The sequence below is a fragment of the Cyprinodon tularosa genome, unplaced genomic scaffold (genome assembly GCF_016077235.1).
Source record: "Cyprinodon tularosa strain WSP-4 unplaced genomic scaffold, ASM1607723v1 ctg190, whole genome shotgun sequence".
Lineage (NCBI taxonomy): Eukaryota > Metazoa > Chordata > Actinopteri > Cyprinodontiformes > Cyprinodontidae > Cyprinodon > Cyprinodon tularosa.
The window spans coordinates 423,277-448,247 of NW_024038679.1; the positions used below are offsets into that span (position 1 = coordinate 423,277).

Genomic DNA, 24,971 nt, shown 5'->3' on the forward strand with positions numbered 1-24,971 from the left:
TATACAATAGAGGCTTGTAAAGTATGTTTTCTTTGTGTTTGTAATGGATCTATAGAATTGCATTATCAGGTATAATCCTTCTCCTTTAAGGTTTTAATTTCCTTATCTGTCTCCAGATCTTAATTCATGGAAACCGTTCAACTATTTTATGTAATTTGCCAAATTCAGAGACCTACTTCCTCTGGAGGAAGGTTAAAAAGCTGCAACAGGGGAAATAGAACAAATACAATAAAACAATTACCCAAAACAACTGTCCTAAAAATGCATTTGAAATGTAAATAGTGAACTAGAAAAAAAAAATCAACGTTTGACTGAGTATTTTAATTAAGCTCGGCCATATGGTGGGAAACTACAGATATGAGACAGACACATGCAACATTGTTCTGAGTCTGGATGCCTCAGCTCCTCCCTCTGCGCGCGCGGGGCTTCGTTTCATCAAACCCTTCAACTTGGACCACTTAGGCTCAGCCTCACTTTTTACTCCACCGCATTTGGCCAACGCCACAACTTGCAGCAGTTCTCCTCCGCATCTGAGCGAAGAACCACGTCCCAGTGAGGCAGAGCGACGACTTCCAGCATCAGCCGCATCCTTTCTGCCCCCAGCGATGGAGAGGGAGGTCAGCTTCTGCCCAAAGTGGCACGGTGCGCTCTGCTCCGGGCTTTTCTTCATCCTGTCCTGCTTGGCTCTCGTCGCCGAGGCGGACATAACCTGCAGGTCATGTCAGGATGGGTATAAGTGGCGTCCACAGGAATTACTGCTGAGGGTGGAAACAAGTGGCCCCGCTGCGGGGTTTCAGGGGGAAGTTTGGGGGAGCGGCAGCCGGACCGGGAGGGTCCTCTGCGAGCCTGGGTCTGCCGGATGCGCGGAGCTGAGCCGGATTACAGACAGCTGGAGCGGACAGCCTGGGCAGGGGAAAGTTGGTTTGACTTCCCAGCGCTTCAAGAGGGACAGTGGCGGTGCTAGAACCCCGGCTGAGGGAGCGGGCGCGGCGGAGGAGCGCAGAGTGCCGCGCTGGAGCAGAGAGGAGCGCAGAGCTGCAGGTGCGCGGCAGGAGGACTTAAAGCTCAACAGCTCCACGTTCGCCCTGACAGGCGACTCGGCCCACAACCAGGCCATGGTGCACTGGTCCGGACACAACAGCAGCGTAAGTCATCCGTCATGTGTGCGCGAGCCGCGAGCGTGTGCGCGAGAGCGAGTCCGGTGGCGGAGAAACTCGTCTTTAATTAAAATGTCATGTCCAGCTGCCTCACTGATGTAGATCACTGGTGAGATCAGCAATTAGAATGAAAACTGAACACCTTTACTCCATGGAGAGTCTTTATTTAGGATGTAAGGGGGCCTGCAAGGGACAGACTTGGAGTTTATCCCTCAGCTTCTTTATTATGAGAAGCTGAGCTGATGTGAGGATGAAGCGATGCTCTGTGAGCTTACAGGTCGCTCTGCAGGTTGTGGGAGAGGTGAGGCTTTTCCAGCCCTCCTCTCCTCTCTGCTGCAGATCCAGAGTCATGCAAAGTTTCTGACAGCCTGGATGGACGTTTGGTCCAGAGATTAGAAGGATCAGCAGCTCCTCCAAAGTTAGGTCCGTGTTCAGATGCCATCTTTGGGGAATATTATCCAGTTTTTCCCCCCAAAAATGCCAGAAATGCTCAAAATTCCAACAAAAATCTCAAGCCTAGTTTTTTAATTATTAATCAGAATTTATTTCTACTCATGTAATTATTTATTACAGATGTTCACCCCACTTTTCTCAGATTATTTTTAACTTAAACTTTAATTCCAAATAAAAAAAGCAGCATTTTTTTTTTACTGTCTAAAGCAGAAAACATTTTTATTAAACAATTTTATGAAGGAATTTAGTATTTGAGGTGTTACGGTTCTGATTTAGCCATGTTAAACTTCCATTTTGCAAAAAAACACAATACATAGACCCATTCTGATTCCCTCAGAGCATCCGTCTTTTCCCTGCAGGTTTTCATTAGAAGGTGGTGCGGTTTGATTTGTCATTGTGTGCAAAGCAGGTCAGGAGTTCAAGTTGGTCCTTATACAGCATTCTGGTTCCTTCTGCAGAGATTAAAAAGAATGAGAGGGGAGGAAAAATGAGGAAGGTTTCTGTCCAAAATGTTCCCATGAAACAGTCTCCTCTTAAACTGATGTAGGGGTGAGATTCTTTTCCAAAGAGATCGGTCTAATTAGGCAAAAATTAAATAAAACCATCAGACATGAGGAGAAAAAGGCCAAATTAAACATAAAACAAAATACTAAGAAACATTTAGCTTTTACATTTAAGTAAGTTATTCAACTTCAGAATATATTACTTCTATGCTACTATTGTCCGCTTAAAAGTCTAATTTTGTAGAGTCAGATATGAACAAACATGTTCATTTAGAAGAAAAAATGTAATTACACAAATCAATTATATGAAAAGAAAGCCCAATAATCTTTTTACTGCAATGTTCTTGAAGAGAGAAATTATTTTTCCAGGAGCATTAGGGCTTATTAATTCAAAATATCTTTTGTGAAATCAAAGCTGATGGGTGAAGGAAATATAATTATCTCTTATTTTATAAATGTAAGATAAAGTCTACAGCAAGTCAAGGGTTCCCACAGTGGGGCTTGGGACCCCCAGGTGGGCTGTGAGACACCAACTAGGGGTCATGAAATGGTTTTCACACTCATTGTGATACAATCCCTGAGGTATACAGGGTGACAAAGTATATCCTGTGACGGTCCCCTTGTATAACATTTTTGCTTTATAATATTATTTATTTATTTATCTAATGCACAATTATAACATTAAATATATCAACACATTTTAAAATTACCCATTCAAGGCCTTATTAAATTATAAATAAATACAATTAAAATGATGAATTAAATAATTAATGCCAATTTCAAAAAATACATTTATTGAAAGCAGCACTGTGTAAATTTTGGAGGTCTAGCGCCCCTAGTGGCTAGAAGTTAGACTGTTAATTTAAAAATGATATTAATTGCCTAACATTTTATTTTGTGTGTTTTTAAGGGGGCCTTCACAGGCTGAAACGTTTAGGAAACCCTGTCCTGAGTTTTAAATATAAAATCCCAAAGTAGTATGAATAAATGATAACACTTATACAACTTAATACTCATTTATAAATCATTTCCTTGTTTTAGACGGTTTGACAAGCAGCATTGTCGTGTTATAATTTACATAAAAAGTTCATTTTTTTTTCTCCAGCTTTAATGACAAAACAACCATATTGTATTAAATAAAAGCGGGTTTGAGCTGGAGTTTCAAATTTAGTGTTTGCCTCCTAGAGACGGACTGTCAGGATTTGGTGTTGGATTGAGGACCCAAAAGCAGAGGCAAGTAGGCAGAGGTGAATTTTGGTGGGTTTAATGAGGTTTACAGGTACGGAGGCAGGAATCAAAGATCCAACAAAAATAACAACGAACCAGAAGCAAGGAGACATCAGGGGAAACCAAACTCTAGGAGCCAGGGAGAGACGAGGTAAACAGACAGACGTTAGACGAGGATCCAGCCAACAGGAACTGAAGAGGGAGGGCTTTTAAAGGGGACAGAGACAAAGAGAGGGCTAACGAGATGATTGAAAACAGGTGAGGACAGAGCAGAAAACAGAGCTAGGGAAAGAGGACACAAGAGGGCAGCAGAGGACAACAAATGGAAAACCAGGAAGACATGAACTAACAAGAAAATAATAATTAAACACTAAAACAAGAAGCAAAGTAAAGCTCAATACTCAAACTAAACATAACAAAACCAAGACTGTGACACGGACAATATTCAGAATTGAACTGGGCCTAATTCCAAACCCTGGGGAACACCTTTTATGATGACTAAGACCCAGAGAAGCAGTTTTTGAAAATGTTATATCATCAAACAGTGACTAAGGCCTTAACTTATGGTTTGGTTGTCTGACATAAAAAACTTTGATAAGTGTAGAATAATAACAAATTTACTGATGCAGATTGGAGATTAAGAAAATGTTATAACTTTTGATTTGTTTTCCTAATTAAAATGGATATGTTGATATATTTTAGTGGGGGAGTGGGGGCCTAGAGTTTAGAGCATTAAGCTTAAAATCCTGAGGTTCTGAGTTAGAGCCCCACTCCCACAGACTGACACTCTCGGTCCCTGAGCAAGACCCTTAACCCCACGCTGCTCCCTGAGCACCGCACGATGGCAGCTCACTGCTCCCCAAGAGGATGGTTAAATGCTGAGATCAATAAAGTTCAATTATATTATTTTTGTTTTTTAGGCAATAAAATGGTGAAATTATCTCCTATCTAATTGCTTTAACAGTCAGCTCTATCTGAAATAAAAACCCCACTGGCTCTTCATCCTCTGCTTTAGGTTTGGCTGTTGGCCTTAAAAAGCTGCTTAAGGTCCAAAATCAAATGGACCATCTGTTGTTGACCCCATAACTCAAATAAAAACTCCCAGTCAGAAATACTTCTGTTCTCTCTTTAATTCTGTTTCATTTACTTTTCTGTAGATTTAATTTATCCATGCAGTTGGATCTTAGATCTCCTTGACAATGCAGTAATTAGCTCTAGTTTCTCCAGCTGGCTCACTTGGACGGATGAAATTAAAGAAAAAGACCCCCGCATGAAATATGCAGAGTTGTAGCTGTAATCAGCAAACAGACGTGTTGGGACTGAGCTGCTGTATAAATAAACAGACACGTCGACAACGCGGCACAGAGCTGAAGTGAGAGCGACGCAGATAAGGGCTGCGACGCTCTTAATATTTAACCTCCATGGCGTTTACAAAGCTCTCGTCTCTGAGTCGACCTGCACGTCACTGGAAGCCTGTATGTTTGGATCTAATTATGACTCATGAAAAAATTGGCCACAGGAGTAAAATCAGCTGTATGCCATAAACAGATAAAAACAGAAGCTTTGTAAACACTTGCAACAGCTGAACAGAAAAACCTGCTTCCACTAAGTCACAGCATCACCACAATTTAATAGGATTTGGCCTGTCAGAGATAAAAAAAAAAAAATCTTCATTAATGTTTGATTATGAGTGTTGTGTTAACGCGCCATAGCTTTTCGCTCTGCGAGTTTATTAAAAGGTGCATGATGTGTTTAGTTTCCTGCTGGATAAATCACAATAGTTGTATTTACACCAGTTTTTCATTTAAGCAGATGGATATAATTTCTATTTTGTTTTGTCAAGTGATGCATGAATCATTGCATGACACTTAAAGTCAGACATCATTAAAAAGAGCAGTTTTTCATTTCAATGCTTTTGCATATTTTTAACTGCGTGCAAAGCAAGACTTAGGTTGAAATGGAGTTAATTCAATATTTGGAGAATAAACAAGTTATGTGAGAGAAAGGGAAATTAAGTTGTCCATATTTTTTATATTAAACTTAGTCTACCCTCAAACTTTAGGGGTGATCTTCTTTTCTAAAGACACCGACCTATTAAGGGAACATGGAATAAAAAAAGCCAGGAAAGACCTAATTAAAGACAGAACAAATACTGAGATGAATATAGCATTGTAATTTAAATAGAAGTCATCCAATTTACGTCAGTAAACAAAACGACTATAGAGTAAAATATGCCACAGTTACTGCCAATATTAGATCAATTTAAAAGTCAAATTTACTGATGAAGTGGAGAATCTACAAAATAAATATGGAAAAATGTGTACTCTACGTACATATGTAGATAAAATAATTCATCAACATAAACCAAATACGCTAAAATAAAAGCCCAGTGACTTCTGAAATGTCTGAACTATTCATGTTATACTCTTACAGATACATTTCAAGGGTTGCAAGAATATATGCAGTATTTATGATTCTTAGTTTGAATGATCCAATATTAAATTAAAGCTGGATGGTGAAGTAAATCAAATAGATTACATCTCTTGAAGCATCGTAAGCGCATCTAACAGCTGAAAGGAGAACCATGTTTTCAGTAAATCACAGCAATCTGACAATTTAATAGGATTTGGCTTGTCAGCCATGCTGTTGAGTTTTTTTTTCTTCATTTATGTTTGATTGTGTGTGTTTTGTTAATATGCATGGCTATTCGCTCTACATTGTTTATCAGAGGTGTTGGATTTTATAGGACCTGTGGGAGGACAACGGGAAAGTCGGACATTATAATACTGTAGGACTGAGCGGGAAATCTTCCTTGTTGAAGAATTATGAAGAGGAGTCATTAATTGGCAGGTCCATCATTTGTACTGTGAGACAGCTGACAGCTGGCAGTCATCTCAGAGCAGGATTTTAGCTTGGAATATTTCATAAGGTGTACACCTTGATGGATTACATCTTTAGCATTTGTGTGGCACAGAATTTAAGAGGGTCCAGGGATATCATCCCCAAGAAAACTTTGAAATTTAGAGTCTTAATTTCAACTTTTTCACTTTGTTACAACACTTATTTTGTCCTGTGCTTAACTAAAGGTGGACATTTCTTAGGGAAGACATGAGATCATTTTTAGGTACATTATGTTTCATAGGTTAATTCAAACAAACAGAAAATGTAATGTGAATTTACTTCTAAAGGTGAAACTTGATTGTTATCCTCAAAAAATAATCCTATGCAGGAATTTGACCGAAGCTGTGAATCCCAAAAACAAGGCCAATTCCAAATATTTTTAGTAAAGGGCGTTTCAATCTGAAAAACTCAAACGAAGAGAAAAGACAGTTAGAAGAAATTTATTGATAGAATTACTTTGTCTTTGGCGCTCAGACCTCGGCAGGAAACATTAGCGCTGAATTTTCATAGATATACATGATCAGGAGCAAAGATTAGGGCTGTTTCCCCCCCGGGGGTGAAAATGGTGGTGGAGTGGAGATAGATGAAGTTGGTCAGTCTGTAGACTGCTGGTTAGAGAGACGGTCTGCTGAGGTTTATTGGGAGATCCAGTGAATTACTAGATACTAGAGCTTCCCTCAGGGACCTGGAAGATGGAAGTCCAGTTAGGATAACACAGGTTGAGAGAACCTGTCCATGATGAGCAAGCATGAAGCGACAGTGGAGAGGAAAAACTCCCCATTGGGAAGGAAACCTGTGGCAGAACTAGGTTCAACATGGCGGTCTTCTGCTGGGATCAGACAGGGAACGCAGTAAGAATCCTGGAGGAATGACACTCTGATGAAGATTTAGATGCGATGGTGGAGGAGGGGCTGGAGGTGGGTTGAAACGGGGTCATCTGAATGAAGTCACACAGCGCAAACAACGCCTGCGCACAGGAGTAGACAAGTTGCAGGCCTTTTAAGATGAACTTTGGATGCTGATTGGCTTTCATGGAGGTATAGTTCAAGACTTATTGGCTGTGTCGTAGGTGGATGTCGGAGAGCAATCAGTTTCTTAAGCTGAACTTCCGCCTAGACTCTATATAATGTACACCCATATGCATTGCTAGCTAAAAACCTGTCTCAGAGAGATGATGGATTTCTTTCAGTCAGAGATCAGATTGCTGTAGAGTTAGGATTTATATCAATCTCGCACTCTGCACTTGTGCAAAAAGACAATTCTTCTTCTTCTCTGAATTTACTTCCACATGATTGAGTCCGATCACCACCATGTCACTATGGAGCTGAATCCGACGTGCGGTTTTTGGACGTACAGTGTCAGCAGTCAGATCTAATCAGCGCAAAGTTTGCAAACAGTTATCGTGAGTTGTGAACTTTTAAGCCCTGTGGTTTTGTCGGACAGTTAGAGCTGTAGCTGAGAACAACGAGATCATACAGTGTATGCCCAGTGTTAAATATGTGGCTGGTCAGGCTATGGCTTACATGTATAGAACTTAGATCTAGACGATGTAGTCAAAACATACAACAGAATACAGTTTTTAATTTCCATTAATACAATATAATTATGATATTGATATAAACAAAATAAAAGTCTCTGAAAGACTACCGTGAATAACGCAACATCAGTTATTTGTACAAACTTTTGACAATTATTTTGCTAAGTCAATAAAACTCCTCCAATGCAACTTTTAAAAGAATATTACCTTTAAAAAACAAAACATAAAAACCAGAACATCAGTCAGTGACAGATGTGGTAATCATGAACTCTACTTTATATTGAAATGTCATGTCAATTTAATTGCATACATTTACATCATGATATCAATATATATATTTATTTAATAAAGTGAGATCATGACGTATGTTAGTAGTGAATTGAATTACTGTCCGAAGAGCTTACCTTTTCAATAGAGTTCAGGTCAGCAGTTTCAGGCAATCACTTTTACCACTTTTGAGTCTTTTCAATATCATGTTTGTCAAAAGTTGACCCACTTGAAGACTGCGTTCAAGGTTTTGGCAGATAAACGTTTCCTCCATCATGATGGACATTAGGTACCATGCTCTTAGTGGGAACACTCACCAAATTGGCTTATGTTATTGGAATTTTCCATTATAATTATACAAGAAATTTACATAAAAAATGTATACAAGGCATTTAAATCCAGAGGTGTGGCTGATTCATTGGTAAAACATAAACTGGATGGAAATGAAATGGAAGCAATACTTTTAAAAATAAAAAAAAATAAAAACTTTCTTTTTTTATTAGTTTTTAGATCAGTTGTCGGACTTCCTATCTGATTTAGAGCTGAAGTAGGGGCAATATCCGGTATTGTATCGGAAATGAAAAAGTCATATCAGGACATTCCTTCTTAATAAATAAGAGACTTTTTAATAACAAAGGAATAATCCTATACAAGCAAAATAGTTAAACACAAGCAAAAGCAATGGGAAAAAGCAACAGATTGTTAATATAAAACAAACTCGTGTTTCTATTTTATTTCATTTGGTAGAAACGTAGAAAATAAAAAACCCTTTCAGCTTCAGAGGTTCTAGTTTTTGCCAACTTCAACCTTCAACCTTCAAACTAAAACACAGAGATGCTTTTGTGGTTTCACTTTTTAGGTTTTAAAGAAAGCAAGATTTACATAGACAATTTACATGGTTAAACAAAAAAAATATCTAAATTCTATACAACTTTTTATTTATTTTTTTGGTGCTGAAACAAAAAGAGAAACTAGGCTAATGGAGCGTCATTGAAATGCATAGAAAAAAAGGTTAGAGGGAAAGAGCACTCTCATCCAGGGAGCCATGGCATATTACTCAGAAGGATGTAAGACATTCACAGGGACAGCATTATTTACATTATGAAATGTCAGGCATTAAGTACTTCAGCCTGCCACTCACCTGGATTTTGGCTGAAATTTTATCTGTCAGTCTAAGAAGAAGTTTTTTACTTCTGCAGACATGCAGCAACCTGCCCTGGAAGGCGTCCAATAAAAGCAATTAGAAGCAGAGGAATTAGAAACTGAAACTCAGTGGCAGCAGCGTGGTGTCTGGATTCTTTATGCACAAACAGACGCTAAATATCAAAAGAGCTTGTGACAGATTAATAAGGTGTCGATCACATGACGGCCTCCAAAGGGGCGCGAAAAATTCACTCGCATATGCTGCCTCAGTCCCAGTCTCACACATCTCTCTGCTGTTGAGAGGATCTATATTTGCATCCCTACAACCATGGCAACGCCCAATTTCCCTCTAAAATCTGGGTTTATTCACCAAATTCACATTTATTCTGCTTTATTAATGCACCAGAAAGGATCCCAACTGTCCCTTTGCAGACTGTCGAGTCTGAGTGCATCAAATCACAATCAGTTTGTCTGCTTTGAACAATAAAAACAGCCTCAATTACTGCAAAGTTACAATTCATGAATAAAAATGTTACCAGGTACCCATCAATGAGAGGATGCTGTGTGCAGGATGCTGTATATATTACATAAATACGTGTCTAGTAAAAATGTCACATTAATTTCAGATTGCTTCATAAAAACGCCTATAATACTGCATGTAGTTTTTCAACCTGTGCGCACGGATTAAAATCATGTGCATGTTTTTTGCAGTATTTGTGAGGAAAATGCAATTACCAATGTGATTCAGAAAAGCCAGAAACGCTTTCAAAAAACCGGACCTCATTTTTCTAGGATCTGTTTTAAAAATATTTTATCCCCAGCATCACACCTAAAATAAAGTCAGGAATATTTTCAAATCAGCTCATTGTAAATTAGACTGTTCAGGTGAAAACAAATGTAGGATTATAGTGTGACCATTACCAGTCTTGTTAAATCAGTCAAATAAAATCAGGTTAGAAACCACCCAGCTGAGCTGCGGACTAACTGTAGAAAAATATGCTGATTGAACCTGAAAAGATCACATTGACCCAAACCATGAAGTGGAAATATCAGAACTGAAGAACTCTGGAAAAACTGATTATATTATAATTGCTCAATATACAATATTTAATCAGGGCACTGATGACAAATTCTCTTATTTAGAAAGATGAGAGAGGTCTGTCATTTTTATCATAGACCCACAACTATGAGAGATGAAATGAGGAAAGAAAATGATAAAACGGAATTAAAAACGGAATCGTTCCGTATTTAGAAATAGAATTATCTGTCCCGTATTTAGTGGAAAAGAAACACACTTTGTCCCGTTCACTGTCAGAGTAAAAAGTATTCAGGTAAAAGCTAATGGAAAATGAAACAACAAGGGCACGTTAGATACAAAACTTACCGTAAGCTTCTTCCCCGGTCCTGTCCTGCGTCGTGACCAATGAGCTGACAACATATATGTAACGATCCAGAATCCCCTCATCCCATTGGTCGAGCCAAGTGTTGCTCAGGGAGAAGAAGAGGCGGGAGATAACTGAGCAGTATGGCGGACGAACAGTCATTTAAATGATGACGCTGCTTTAAGGGGAGGTGAACCTTCAACAAATATGTTAACAAGTTTGCACAGGTTTGCTGTTGCAAAAAAAATTTGCAATATTTATTTATTGTTTGATATTTATTTTTACAGTTTGAAATTAAGCAGGACAGTCTTATGTTTAAGATATTTATTTTCTCTGCAAAGTTTGTTATTTTGTATTAAAGTGAATTGCAGGATAATAATCGGCAGCCTTACACCTAAACCTAACTACAATTAAATTATAAAAAGAGAATTGCAGGCTTTTGTAATGGGAATTTATTTTAAAACTTACATATTTTTAGACTTAATAAAATCCTGAGGAGTTCAGTTGAGCTAAATCTATCCAAAATGTAAAAGTCTGCAGTTGTGATCTGGGCGTTGTCATGGTGAAATCCAGCAATCAATTCAATTTTCTCTCAAATACTTGTGATTGAAAAAGATGATGAACCTGTTACTGAGGAGATTTAAAACGGGTCAGTCTATTACTGCCAAACTGACTTAAAGACCAAATATTATCAAAAAATATATATTTTCAATCTGAAAACCTCATATGGTGAGAAAAGACAATTAGAAGACTTTTACGGATACAATTACTTGGCAGGAAACATTAGCGCTGAATTGTGATAGATATGCATGAACAAGAGCAAAGAACAGGGCTGTTTCCCCCCAGGCTGTATGCTGAGCTTTACTGGGAGATCCAGTGAATTACTAGATACTAGAGCTTCCCTCAGGGACCTGGAAGATGGAAGTCCAGTTTGGATAACACAGGTTGAGAGAACCTGTCCATGATGAGCAAGCAAGAAGCGGCAGTGGAGAGAAAAAACTCTCCATTGGGAAGAAACCTCTGGCAGAACCAGGCTCAACATGGCGGTCTTCTGCCGGACCGGTTAAGATGAGACGGGGAACGCAGTGAGAGTCCTGGAGTATTGAAACTCTGATGAAGTTTTAGCTACGATGGTGGAGGAGGGGCTGGAGGTGGGTTGAAACGGTGTCATCTGAATGAAGTCACAGCGCAACCACCAGCTGTGCAGTAGGTAGCAGACGATTTGTGGATCGGAGGCCTTTTAGGATGAACTTTGGATGCTGATTGGCTTTCGTGGAGGCGTTGTTCAAAGCTGATTGGCTGTGTTGCAGGTGGATGAAGCCGAGTATTCAGTTTTTTCAGTTGAACTTCCGCCTTGACTCCATAATGTACTGATGTCAGCAGTCTTGTTTCTGTAGTGCTGATGGGTCTAAAAGGATTAGGGGTGGAACGGTTCTCAAAATCCACGGTTCGGTTCGGTTCACGGTTTTGTGGTCACCGTTTTCGGTTCAGTTCAGTATATGTTGATTGTTAGGAAAATCTATTATGTCTTGCACAATGTTGCACTTTTATCCACAACTTTCTTTCCGCCGTCATCGTAGGTCACTATAAATGCAAAGTGGTCCCATACAGCAGACCTATAAAATGCTGCTGGCGCGTCTTCCAACTCCTGTTCTTTCCCACTCGCCATTCCGACACAATTCTCCCCAACAAATGATGTTTTTCTGCTACAGCCGGCTACGCTGCTTCGCTTCTTCTTCTTGTTTACTACTGGTGGTTGGCTTTGGTCGCAGTACTGCCACCTTCTGCTCTGGAGTGTACACGCTTCGCCTATGAGAAAAAGTAGCAGCGCATGAACCGAACGCAACACACGCGAAAATCGAACCGAGACAGTCGAACCGAGTGGTTCGGACGCTTTTCATAAACCGTTCCATCCCTAAAAAGGATATATCAGGAATCTTGTGTAGATGTTGTCTTAATTTATCCAGTCAAGGTCTTTGTCAGACTCCACTTATTAAATGAACGTCTGATATTTCTCTGAAATATAGAACATGAAAATTCTCAAAGGAAGCATCAGTTATACTTTATTTAAAGAGGAAACTGTTAATTTAAGAAGCTAATATGCATATTTCTACTTGGTGTACATATAATGAAATCAACTACAAAATCAGCGGACCTAAATTGTAATTTTACAAGAAGTGCTTGTCTGGTGAAGGATGCATCAACTCTAATTAAAACCATTTAATTTTAGTTTCAAGGAATTTTAAGCCTCATTAGCTTGAATGATAAAGGACAGGTGGTTGCTGCATCGTTGCAGTCATTTAAGATTACATTTCCTGAGTTCTAGAGTTGTACTGGAGTTGTTTTTTTCTTTCTGTGATGATTTTCCTTCATCCCCACCCGTGTTAAATCTCCTTTCATCTCGCTAACACGCACCTTGTGTCTTGGCCACGCTCCTCTCATGTCATGCTGCAATTACAATACAAGCTTCCAAATCAGGTTGTGAACATCCAATTTTAATGTGATCCGAGTCTAATCTCTGTGCTTTTAGAACTGTTAGTTAGCACATCCTGCTGAGAGGAGAGATTTAAGGAAATGAGGAGAGAAGACATGTTGAAGTAGAAACTGTAAGCGACAGCACTGTGTGGGCTAAGCGGTAGGTGCGTGCCCTGGAGTGCTGGGGAAGGCGGATGCAGTCCCGCTCCGATGAGCAGCGTTTATTTGCCGTCAGGCTGCTTATATGCCAATGAACAAAGCAGGCTCCCAGTCCCCCTGTCTTTAGGAGCAAACATCCCCAGTGACTCCCACACAAATAAGTCATTATTTCTCTCATTGTGTACTTATATGCCTCTAAACTCTCTGGAGTCGACTCTTCACTGAAACTAAACATTTTTACCGGTTATATTTTCAGGCATTCCCATCTGAGGCTTTATGTATACAGACTTTATTCAACAAGCAGGCCCAAGGATAATAAGAACCACTCAGACTGCTCCTTCTATTCTATGGCATTCAATGATCCAGTCATTGTCATTTTCTTTACTTTGCAGTCAATTTATGACTTTGTCTATATGCAGATGTAGGTAGGCAAGATGTATTTATTGTTCCTTAATCAACTATTAATCTGTAATCCATTAATGTTGCAATTATGTCTCCATAAATGTGAAGCAATTACAAAATGTCCTGCAAACACCAAGAAATGAAACTAGCAAACACAGAAATCCCACTAACAAAGACACACGTGAAAGATAAAAGCTGCAATAAGAAAATAGAGAGAAACTTGCTAACACACTGCAAATACGAAACATTCTGCACATGAAACACGCTAACACAAAAAGACACAAAGATTATACAAAGTAAGATGTTAAATCAATTCAGTTCATTTATGTAGCCCCAATTCACAACACATTTCATCTCAATCGACCAGATCATACATTCAAATTGGTTAAAAGTTTTCTTAGGAAGACCAGCTGATTGCATCGACTCATTGACTCGAAAGCAATCCCTCAGTTATTTGGTGTTGAGATGATGCCATTTTTTGGCCCCGATACCTGGCTGTGCAGTATTGGCCCATACCGATATCATCTGTTTGAAATTGATGTGTGTGTGTGTATATGAAGAACTGCATTCTACTTGGATGTAAAATAATTGCCATCATGGCTTTGTCAAGCTGCTGCCTACCTTTGTGAAGCAGGAAAAATACTAACACAAAGTGAATCCAGTAGAACTTTTATTGCCTTCCTGGAATGGGTGACAATAGTTGAATAAACTTTTGGCTCTCTAAATGGTATCGGTGCCCTATTTGTTGGTACTCGTTGATACCGATACCACCATTTTAGAACTGGATCAGGGCCCCACTCGATACTGGTATCATAGCAACACTAGTTAACCCCTAGAACCCTACGGACCCACCCGTGGGTCCAGTTGCTACGTGACCTCGTAATTTTAACAAACCCCTAGTATTGATTTAAAAAACACATTTGGCACAGTTTGGTGACATTTTTGGATAAATGTGCCAAAATGGCCTCTCCGCCTAAGAAATTTCTCACTAATACCATTCTAAAATAAATAAGATTCATCTGATTGAGTCCAAAATTGGTATATTTTTACACAACATTTAGATTTAAAAGTCTGTACTACTTTTTTGTGCTATAAATAATATTTTGGTAGTGTTTTGCAATGTTTATTTCAAAGAAAATTTTGGCGAGGTTCAAAAAATGCAAAATATTTTGTATTTTGTCCCTAATATTTCAGGCAGGGTCAAAGCTACAATGGTGCTGACACCAGAAAACCATTCTATGACATCTGACCTTTACAGAGGTACCAAGTTTCTTCTTAAATCTAATAGCTGTGAGGCTATAAGTGATTTACTTTTGTGTGTTTTTGTCAGGCAGAAATTTATTTATACCCCCTGAGGGTGTAAGAGGTTAAGGCTAAGGGTAACAAAAACAAACCATCAAATTAGATAACAGAAGTTCTTCAGACCATCAGGGGAGACGTTTAACAACTCATAGGGGACCAAGACCCTTTGTAAAGATGTAAATAGGATGCTCAAAGAGGATGAGTTATAAAAAAAAAGATTCATAGTCAATCATACTTTTTCTTATCTCTCTTCAAATGTCCTCAGTATGGACCTCCCATTTATGTTTCTGGTGCATTGGCATGCATTGTAGTAATGCCTATGGTATGGCTGTCCCCTGTAGGTTAATCATCCCCAACGAGGAGTTAGGAACATTTACTATATGTAAACTTAGTTTGGAGCTTTTCTCAACCTGTAATGCTCACGTTACAGTGCATCACCTTTGGATGTTCTTTGTATCTTGGTTTCATTTAAGTGTTTGCAGGGCATTTAAAGTTCATATAAATACATTTTGTCTATAATAAGTCAGAAATATGCTCTTTTTCTGAATCATGATTACAGATTACAAAAAGATCAACCAAAGAAATCTTTATTTTGTCTTTATCCAAAGAATGTAAACATAGTACTTTCGTTAAACCCAATATTTTTTACTTTAGTCCAACTTTATTGGCCATAAAATCATATATCTCAAAAACGTGCTTTTGCTTTAGTTCTTACAATTGTAGAAATGCAGCACATAATCCACTGATACACTGAACAACAATTAAAAACCTTTTTTTTTTACTTTGGTTTTTCAAATGGCAGCCAATAGGCCACATTGTTTTTAAATTCATACATCGAGTAGAAAATATAATGTTTTATAACAGCAGCTTTGCTGATAGTGATAGTGATACACTGACCGCAGCAATGATCCGATGGTCAGCTGATGAGATCACATTCATCAATGAATATACACTCACCGGCCACTTTATTAGGTACCCCATGCTAGTAACGGGTTGGACCCCCTTTTGCCTTCGAACTGCCTCAATTCTTCGTGGCATAGATTCAACAAGGTGCTGGAAGCATTCCTCAGGGAGTTTGGTCCATATTGACATGATGGCATCACACAGTTGCCGCAGATTTGTCGGCTGCACATCCATGATGCGAATCTCCCGTTCCACCACATCCCAAAGATGCTCTATTGGATTGAGATCTGGTGACTGTGGAGGCCATTTGAGTGCAGTGAACTCATTGTCATGTTCAAGAAACCAGTCTGAGATAATTCCAGCTTTATGACATGGCGCATTATCCTGCTGAAAGTAGCCATCAGAAGTTGGGTACATTGTGGTCATAAAGGGATGGACATGGTCAGCAACAATACTCAGGTAGGCTGTGGCGTTGCAACGATGCTCAATTGGTACCAAGGGGCCCAAAGAGTGCCAAGAAAATATTCCCCACACCATGACACCACCACCACCAGCCTGAACCTTTGATACAAGGCAGGATGGATCCATGCTTTCATGTTGTAGACGCCAAATTCTGACCCTACCATCCGAATGTCGCAGCAGAAATCGAGACTCATCAGACCAGGCGCAGATTGTCTTGACCATGTCTACATGCCTAAATGCACTGAGTTGCCGCCATGTGATTGGCTGCTTAGAAATTAAGTGTTAACGAGCAGTTGGACAGGTGTACCTAATAAAATGGCCGGTGAGTGTAAGTGACAATATGTGGTCATCTACATGAAGTAGAGATTTACCTGGAAATTATTATCTTAGATATCTTTTTTTTTCTGTGGTGAGGGGTTTTTAATTTAAGGTAAACTTGACAGTTTAAACCATAAAAAAATATTTTTTTTGTTGAAATAACATAATATTTATAATTTAACCAACTTGACTTTTTTCAGTTCAGAGTCACAAATGGTTCTTTGGCTCCAAGTCTCACTTAATAAATCAAACTATAATCTATTGTCCTCTTTTTTATTGTTTAATGCTTTTTTTGGCGCACCCATGAAGACCACCCTGGCCCCACTTTGGCCTCTCTGGTGAATTTGGTCTCGAACTGCCACTGAATGCAGTCATTTTCTTTGCAATGTTTAGTGTGTTTGTTTAAAGTTTATATTTGGAAACTTTTTTTCTGTTTTAGCAGGATTTTTTTTTCTATTTGCCACACATTTACGGATTTGCAGCGTGTTTACACCCCCAGGCTACCATATGTTTGCATTTCATATGCAGCCAACCCAGAGTTTTATCAGGATCACAGCTGATTAAGCTGTTCTTCCACATATATTTTAGTCTCTAAATTAAAATGTTAATGAGATACAGTACATGCCAACCTCCACCAGTTTACATCTTTACCTTTGATTATATACTTAACATTGCAGAACCTGAATATTTTATACCAGGGGTCGGCAACCCAAACTGCTCAAAGAGCCATATTGGACCAAAAAAACAAAAAATGTAAAAATCTTATATAAGCCTCGATAGTAACATGGGCTCTAAGTGTATTAGACCACTATAACAAAAGGACTACGTGGTCTTGAATATATAATGAGAATTCATGATTAAATGTTAATCCTGGAGCAAATTTTACATAGTAGCATGAGGTGAGGGAGGAGCAGTGAACGCTCTCACCACATGGAATTCACCACGCGCCTTTTCACCGCCCTTCACAGCGTGGTTTAAATGGAGCCTAAGCAGAAGTTCAACTAAAGAAACTGCTCTCATACATCCATCTATGACACAGCCAATCAGCTTTGAACTACATCTCAATGAAAGCCAATCGGCATCCTAAGCTCATCTTAAAAGGCCTCCAACCTGTCTACTACCTGGTTGCGCTGTGGGACTTCATTCAGATAACCCAGTTTCAACCCACCTCCAGCCCCTCCTCCACCATCGTAGCTAAAGCTTCATCAGAGCGTCATTCCTCGAGGCCTGTTACTGCATTCGTCTCATATCAACCTGCCTGGCAGAAGACCGCCATGTTGAGCCTGGTTCTGCCAGAAGTTTTTCCTCTCCACTGTCGCTTCATGCTTGCTCATCATGGACAGGTTCTCTCAACCTGTGTTATCCAAACTGGACTTCTATCTTCCAGGTCCCTGAGTGAAGCTCTAGTATCAGCTCACGCAGTCCACTAGATCTCCCCATAAAGCTCAGCGGACCGTCTCTCTGACCAGCAGTCTACAGACTGACCAACATCATCTATCTCCACTCCACCACCAGTTTTAGGCCTGGGGGGGAAACAGCCCTGTTCTTTGCTCTTGTTCATGTATATCTATCAAAATTAAATGCTATGTTTCCTGCCGAGGTCTGAGCACCAAAGACTTAAGTAATTTTATTAATAAATTTCTCCTAATTGTCTTTTCTTATCGTGTGAGTTTTTCAGATTGAAGGTTTGTTGCATTGATGAAATTATAGAAACGCAATAAAGGAATCTTTCTATGGTGGACGTGTTTCTGTTGGTAGGAGTTGATTGAGTCACGAGGAACCAAGCAGGAGCTGACATCCATCAGAGCAGAGCTCTCTAACCCTGAAAACCCACATCCTCCATCACCATTGTTCCTTCGTGATATTTTTATTTTGAGGATTTGGGGAGAAAAAAATAAAAAAATAATCACATCCCTGCATCAGAGCACTACCTGACCATTTAACTTTTTTTTTTCATGCTTGAAACAAAACTAACAGCAGTAGTGGAGTTTGGAGAAGCTATCCAGTTCTTAAATCTATCTTTGCTCTTTTCTAATGTATCCAGAAGTTCTGCAAACACATTCTTTCTCTCACTCACAGCTTTGTGTTTGGCTGCACATTTAACCTTCTCTTCCAAATGATTATTTTTATTATTTGACAAATTCTCGTGCCAAAGCAAAAATGCATTGATAATGAAAGCAAATGATTTGGTCTATTCTTCTATGAATCCTCTGTTCTCATCAGGTATCTTCCTTTTTGTCCCTTTGGGATCCACGGCCCCGTCGCTTTCTTTGCCTGGCACCTCGCCACACTAAGACAAGTGTTGCAGGCTTTGACCACTGATCTCTATGGCTATGACTCACATTTTCGCTGAAATAAATGTTTACATATATTGTTTAAATTTATTTATTAGACAAATGTTACGTCAGTTTGACCTCATGCACATCATATTAAAATAAACAAACCAAAAAAATTTGTTTTTCATAAATTTTTTAAAAAGCTCCAGGGAGCCGCAAGGGGGGCACTAAAGAGCCGCAGGTTGCCGACCCCTGTTTTATACTACAAAGCAGAGTTCAGTCAACTCTCCAAACAATTTTGGTTTCCCCCATGTTACTGCACTTTAAGTTCAATTACGGCCTCACAGATGCTGACAGTTTGATGATATCCTTTGAGCGACTGTCTGATGAGATGACAGTTACCTTTGACAGAACCAAAAAGCAAGTAGAGGCAGATAAAAACCAAACTTCAGCACTAAGCCCTAAGACTTCCTCTGAGGAAAATTATGACATGGCAACTCGCCGGCAGTCAGATGGAGGCAGACAGGAAATAATAGTACTCTGGAAGACGTGGTTACATAAAAGAGAATCACAGACACAAATAAAGCCGCATAGTTCCTGCAGATTTTACTCTCACTGCTTCTCTAAACTGATCAAATACGGAAAATCTTTGGAAGTATAAAGCAGAGAAAGAACATTTAAAAAAATGTCCAAACTTTGACAGCAAAAAGTTACAAGATAAGAAATAAACAAAGTTCTTTAAATTAATTCATTTGGAATTCACATTTTTCTTTTTTTTTAAGTATCTTAGAAATCTATAAATCTTGATCAGAGGTCCCACTTTTTATCTAATATGATCTTCAGCCTTTGCTAACTGAATGTCTTTATAGTTAGATATTCTATTAAGGAGTCATGCTATTTTAGATGCAATCTTTCTGATTTTTTTAAATACAGGTTTAATCATTTCTGGAAAGAAATAATAAATAGAGTCATTCTGACTTCTTTTCATACATCTTCTTTTTTCTCACAAGAATATGCATGAGAGTTAAACTTGTTTAAATTAAACACAAATTGACTGCCTACAGCTGAGTCCCTGATTGTCGGAATAATGGTGAAAGCAATGCAGGCTAATGTTAGCACCTTTCCACAAATGGAGAACTAAAATCACACTTTATGGACAGCGCACACTTCTGGGATTCTCTTGTTTGAACAAAGAGCTCACATGGCAACAGAATGTATTCAATTTGGAAGATAGAATAAAGTAGATAAGTTCATGTAATAGATAGTTGCAAACTTAATTTACACATACAAAAAAAATAAAATTTAAAGTAAGTATATTTTTTTCAACTCTATCGACAATTTTTTCTTAATTTTCCATCCATCCATCCACCTGTCCAGCCATCATCCGTTCATCATCCATTCATCCATCCGTCCGTCCGTCCATCCATCCATCCATCCATCATCCATCCATCCATCCATCCATCCATCCATCCATCCATCTATCCATCCATCCATCTATCCATCCATCCATCCATCCATCCATCCATCATCCATCCATCCATCCATCCATCCATCCATCCATCCATCCATCCATCCATCCATCTATCCATCCATCCATCCATCCATCCATCCATCCATCCATCCATCCATCCATCCATTCACCCATCATCCATCCATCCATCCATCCATCCATCCATCCATCCATCCATCATCCATCCACCCATCATCCATCCATCCATCCATCCATCCATCCATCCATCCATCCATCCATCCATCCATCCATCCATCCATCCATCCATCCATCATCCATCCATCCATCCATCCATCATCCATCCATCCATCCATCCATCATCCATCCACCCATCCATCCATCCATCCATCCATCCATCCATCCATCCATCCATCCATCCATCCATCCATCCATCCATCCATCCATCCATCCATCCATCCATCCGGGGCCGGGTCGCGTAGGCAGCAGATGCCCAGACTTCCCGATCCACACACACCTCCTCCAGCTGCTGTGGGGGACCCCGAGGCGACACCAGGCCAGCCTCCTCCCAATGGGACATTCCTGGAACACCTCCTGAGGGAGGCGGCCAGGAGGCATCTGAAAACAGATGCCCGAGCCACCTCAGTGGGCTCCTTTCTACATGGAGGAGGAACGACTCTACTCCGAGCTGCTTCTGAGTAACTGAGCTCCTCACCTGATCTGGAAGGGTGCGCCCACCCACCCTGCGAAGGAAACTCATTTCAACCACTTGTATTGGCACCCGAAATGAAAAATCATAACCCCTGTGCAGAGTGTTCCTTTGGGGTGCAGAGAGGACTGGGTGGTGGTCAACGCAGGGTGCTTCAACTGCCTGGTCCGCACACGCAGTTTCTGGCTGTAGGGACGTGGAACATCACCTCTATCTTAATTTTACAATGAAAAAAATGTCTTTTGGGTTTTACTATTTCACTATTTCTCTTTGAGTTTGAAAAAGAGAACATTTGACACAATAAAAGGTGAAAATATAAAATATTTGAGAAAAAAAACAAAATAGAGAAAAAAGTCAACATTTTCAGGAATAAATTAGGAAAATATAAAACGACAAGTAAGAAAATAAGGAAGTTAGACTCAAACCGTTTCTTAATGAACCATTTTTTTTTTTATTTCCATCCACATCGCTTGCTAGTGGGGATGTAGCTCAGTGGTAGAGCGCATGCTTTGCATGTATGAGGCCCCGGGTTCAATCCCTGGCATCTCCAGTAATTTTAGGGGGAGTGGTGGCCTAGTGGTTAGGGACACCTACAGACTACCACCGTGGCTCCCTGAGCAAGTCCCTTAACCCCACACTGCTCCCCGGGCACTGCATAATGGAAGCCCACTGCTCCCCAAGGGGATTTGTTAAATGCTTGTGACAGTGGAATGACAATAAAGTTGAATTCTATTCTAAAAAATTGGAACAAAATCCACCCCATACTGTATCATATTGTTCTGCTAAAGTGTTTTAAATGGAGAAAGGTAGTTAAAAACATTCTTGGAAAGAAGAACATTTTCTTTTGTTGCTCAGCTAATCAGATCACGCTACATTGGATTCCGCATAAAAACGCCTCATAAAGCAGGTAAGGGAAAGCTTTAGCCTTGTGCTGCTGCAAGCGACTCGCTCTGCAACCATGTCAGCAATATCGCCTTGAAAAATATCATTACTCTGATTTTCAGCTGAGGCATTTATATTTGACCGCCCTCGAGTTTGATTGACACCTTGATGTGAACGATGGCGACTGAAGTGATGTGGTCTGAGAAGCTCTCTTCACTATAGGGAAGGCATGTAAGACTTACAGCCCGAGTGCAGAGGTGAAGCCAGCTCACAGAGCAGATTTCTGTAATGAAATGTCATTTTATCGCCACATTCCATGTATTTTGAAAGCAAAAGCATTTAAATTGAGACAGAAACGCTTTTTAGCTGCAGAGATTCAGTTTGAGGTGTAAGGATTCAAGTAGAGGACATAGTGTTTGTGTTATCTGCTCTCTTTTAAGCCCGTTCTACCAGGGTAGCAATTCAGATTGACAAGGGTGATTCTTGCAGCTGCTTCCAGGACGCTACAGGTCCTATTCCCATCTCACACGTTGATCTGGTTCAGGATTGTACGGGACATTTCAAAGGCACAAATTGAATCCTGGGCAATCTGTAAACCAGCGAATGTGTCTGAAAGTGAAGATGAAAAAGGTTTTTTTTTAGAGAGAGCCTTCAGCACTTAGACTGAAAGAACCACATGAGACGGCAGCTCAAGTTAATTGACCGAGTTTGATAAAACATGGGGAGACAGAACGGTGGAAGTGGCTCAGAAAGAACTTGACTAAATGAGCATAAAGGAAAAAAAAAAATTCAATGAAACTTTTTGTCAAATGCAGGACGTTGGTTGACAGGCAGCTTTTTCCCCTGACTTTGCCCACTCGCTCTCTGATATGATGCAGACCAAACGCTTTGTGTTCAAAAGCGAAAGCAACGCCGCTTTTTTTCTTCTCTTTTCAACCTTTCAGAAAAAACCCCACACGCTTCCTGTGCTGCATGCAAAAATGACCCAACGCTACAATAAATGTTTTAACGACTCAGATTCCTGCCAAGATTCATTATGATCAATAACTTTCTGCTTCTCCTACAAATGCTGCTTCATTAGAAAAAAAATATAACCCATGCTTTGCTTTTGATGACTTCATCTGTTGGCCTGTGGTGAAGTTAATAAAGGGTTTTTGTTTCCGCTGCCAGAATTCATCATGCCAGCTGCCAAGTGTGTCACACCTGTAAGTGTGTGTTACTGTAAACAGAAACAGACCTTCATTCATTGCTTCAGGATATGGAATCAATTGTGCTTCATTATTGTGGAAAGTAAAGAAACTCAATTTGTAAATTTTGTCTTACCATGAGTCCCCCTCTCAGGAAAAAGTACTGATAATTGTCCAAACGTCAAATGTAGAATAACTACATTACAATAACTACATTACTAGGGATGGAACGGTTTATGAAAACTGTCCGAACCGTTCGGTTCGACTGTCTCGGTTCGATTCGCGTCATTCATGCACGGCTCCTTTTTCTCATAGGTGAAGCGTTTACCCTCCAGAGCAGAAGGTGGCGGTACTGCGACCAAAGCCAACCACCAGTAGTAAACAAGAAGAAGAAGAAGCGAAGCAGCGTAGCCGGGTATAGCAGAAAAAAATCAGTTGTTGTGGAGAATTGTGTGGGTATGGCGAGAGGGAAAGAACAGGAGTTGGAAGACGCGCCAGCAGCAGTTTATAGGTCTGCTGTATGGGACCGCTTTGCATTTAGAGTGACCTACGATGACGGCGGAAAGAAAGTTGTGGATAAAAGTGCAACAGTGTGCAAGCATTGTGCAACACGTTTAGTTTGTCAGCGCTCAGCTCCACCCCGCTGCGCTCTAGACTGCCTGCACAAAGCATAGCATACAGCCTCCACTGTGGCTCCCGTCCGCTCTGCTCTGAGTTCCTTGGAGATCGTAGAGGGCATGCGCAAGATGATTAAATTCAAAGCAGCAAAACATGCGGAAATGATCCATGGTTTCCGCGGATCATCAAAAATAATTACAATAAATTAGTTTTTTATTGTTTTTATTAATTTTTTTATTTTTCAGTGTAACAATAAACATATACCAAACCGAACCGAAAACCGTGACCACGAAACCGTGAACCGAACCTTGGATTTTGTGAACCGTTCCACCCCTAATATATATATATAGTAGGAATTTTTGGTCTTTCCATCTTAAAAAAACAAAACAAAAATATATGTTATATGTTGCCTGGAAGGCAGTAAAGATTCAAAATAAAGACAAAATAAAAGCCTACCATAAACCTGTATCTATAAAACTGAAGCTCCTCTTAGTGACTCTCTTATAATCACATTTCAATCTGAAAAACTAGCAAAAAGATAAAGAAAATCAGACCTCAGCGGGAAACCTTAGTGCTTAATTTTGTTTGATATGGATTGACAGGAGTAAATAACAAATGTTTCCCCCCAGGCCTGAAACTGATGGTGGAGTAGAGATAGATGAAGTTGGTCAGTCTGTAGACTGCTGGTTAGAGAGACGGTCTGCTGAGCTTTATGGGGAGATCCTGTGGACTGCGTGAGCTGATTCTAGAGCTTCACTGAGGGACCTGGAAGATGGAAGTCCGGTGTAGTTCAAAGCTGATTGCCGTATGTCGTAGGTATATGAAGGCAAGTAAATGGTTTATTAAGTTGAACTTCCACCTACGCTCCATTTAAACTTGATGAATTGGTAACAAAATGTAGGACATAAATTATAGTCAGACTGACTTAATTAGATTTACTTTGTTTTTATCAAGACACCTGATCTGCTTTGATGCCAAAAGTACATTGTGAATATAAGCTGATATGAGGCTGTTCTCTACATCCAGTCTGTTCCACTGCTTGGTTATGATACGTGAACTTTTTGGTTGATAAAAGCTTGTTTAATTTTTCAATTTAGTCCAATTAAACAGACAATTAACATCCTTGCCATCGTTGGTCCCCTTAATGGAGGTCATTGATTAACCATCAGAGCCAAAGTATTGTTGCTGACCATGTAAGTCCCCTAATAACCACAGTATATGCATCTTTTGATGACAACTA

The 24,971-nt window shown here is 39.7% G+C and overlaps 1 protein-coding gene and 1 non-coding gene across 7 annotated transcripts in view; both read left to right on the top strand.

Annotated features, from left to right (window-relative positions):
- Positions 1–403: 403 nt before the first annotated feature.
- The window catches only part of LOC119782282 (VPS10 domain-containing receptor SorCS1), a 324,729-nt gene continuing 300,161 nt past the window's right edge, over positions 404–24,971 (top strand). For all 6 annotated transcript variants that reach the window (XR_005280651.1, XR_005280652.1, XM_038283182.1 and 3 more), the window contains exon 1: positions 404–1,145. Coding sequence is in view for 4 of the 6 variants with exons in the window: in XM_038283182.1 (XP_038139110.1) it covers positions 606–1,145 (540 nt within the window). In the remaining 2 variants the exon portion in view is untranslated. The remainder of the gene's footprint in view (positions 1,146–24,971) is intronic.
- On the top strand, positions 21,523–21,594 carry trnaa-ugc. Its single transcript has one exon. It is a non-coding gene; the product is annotated as a tRNA-Ala (tRNA).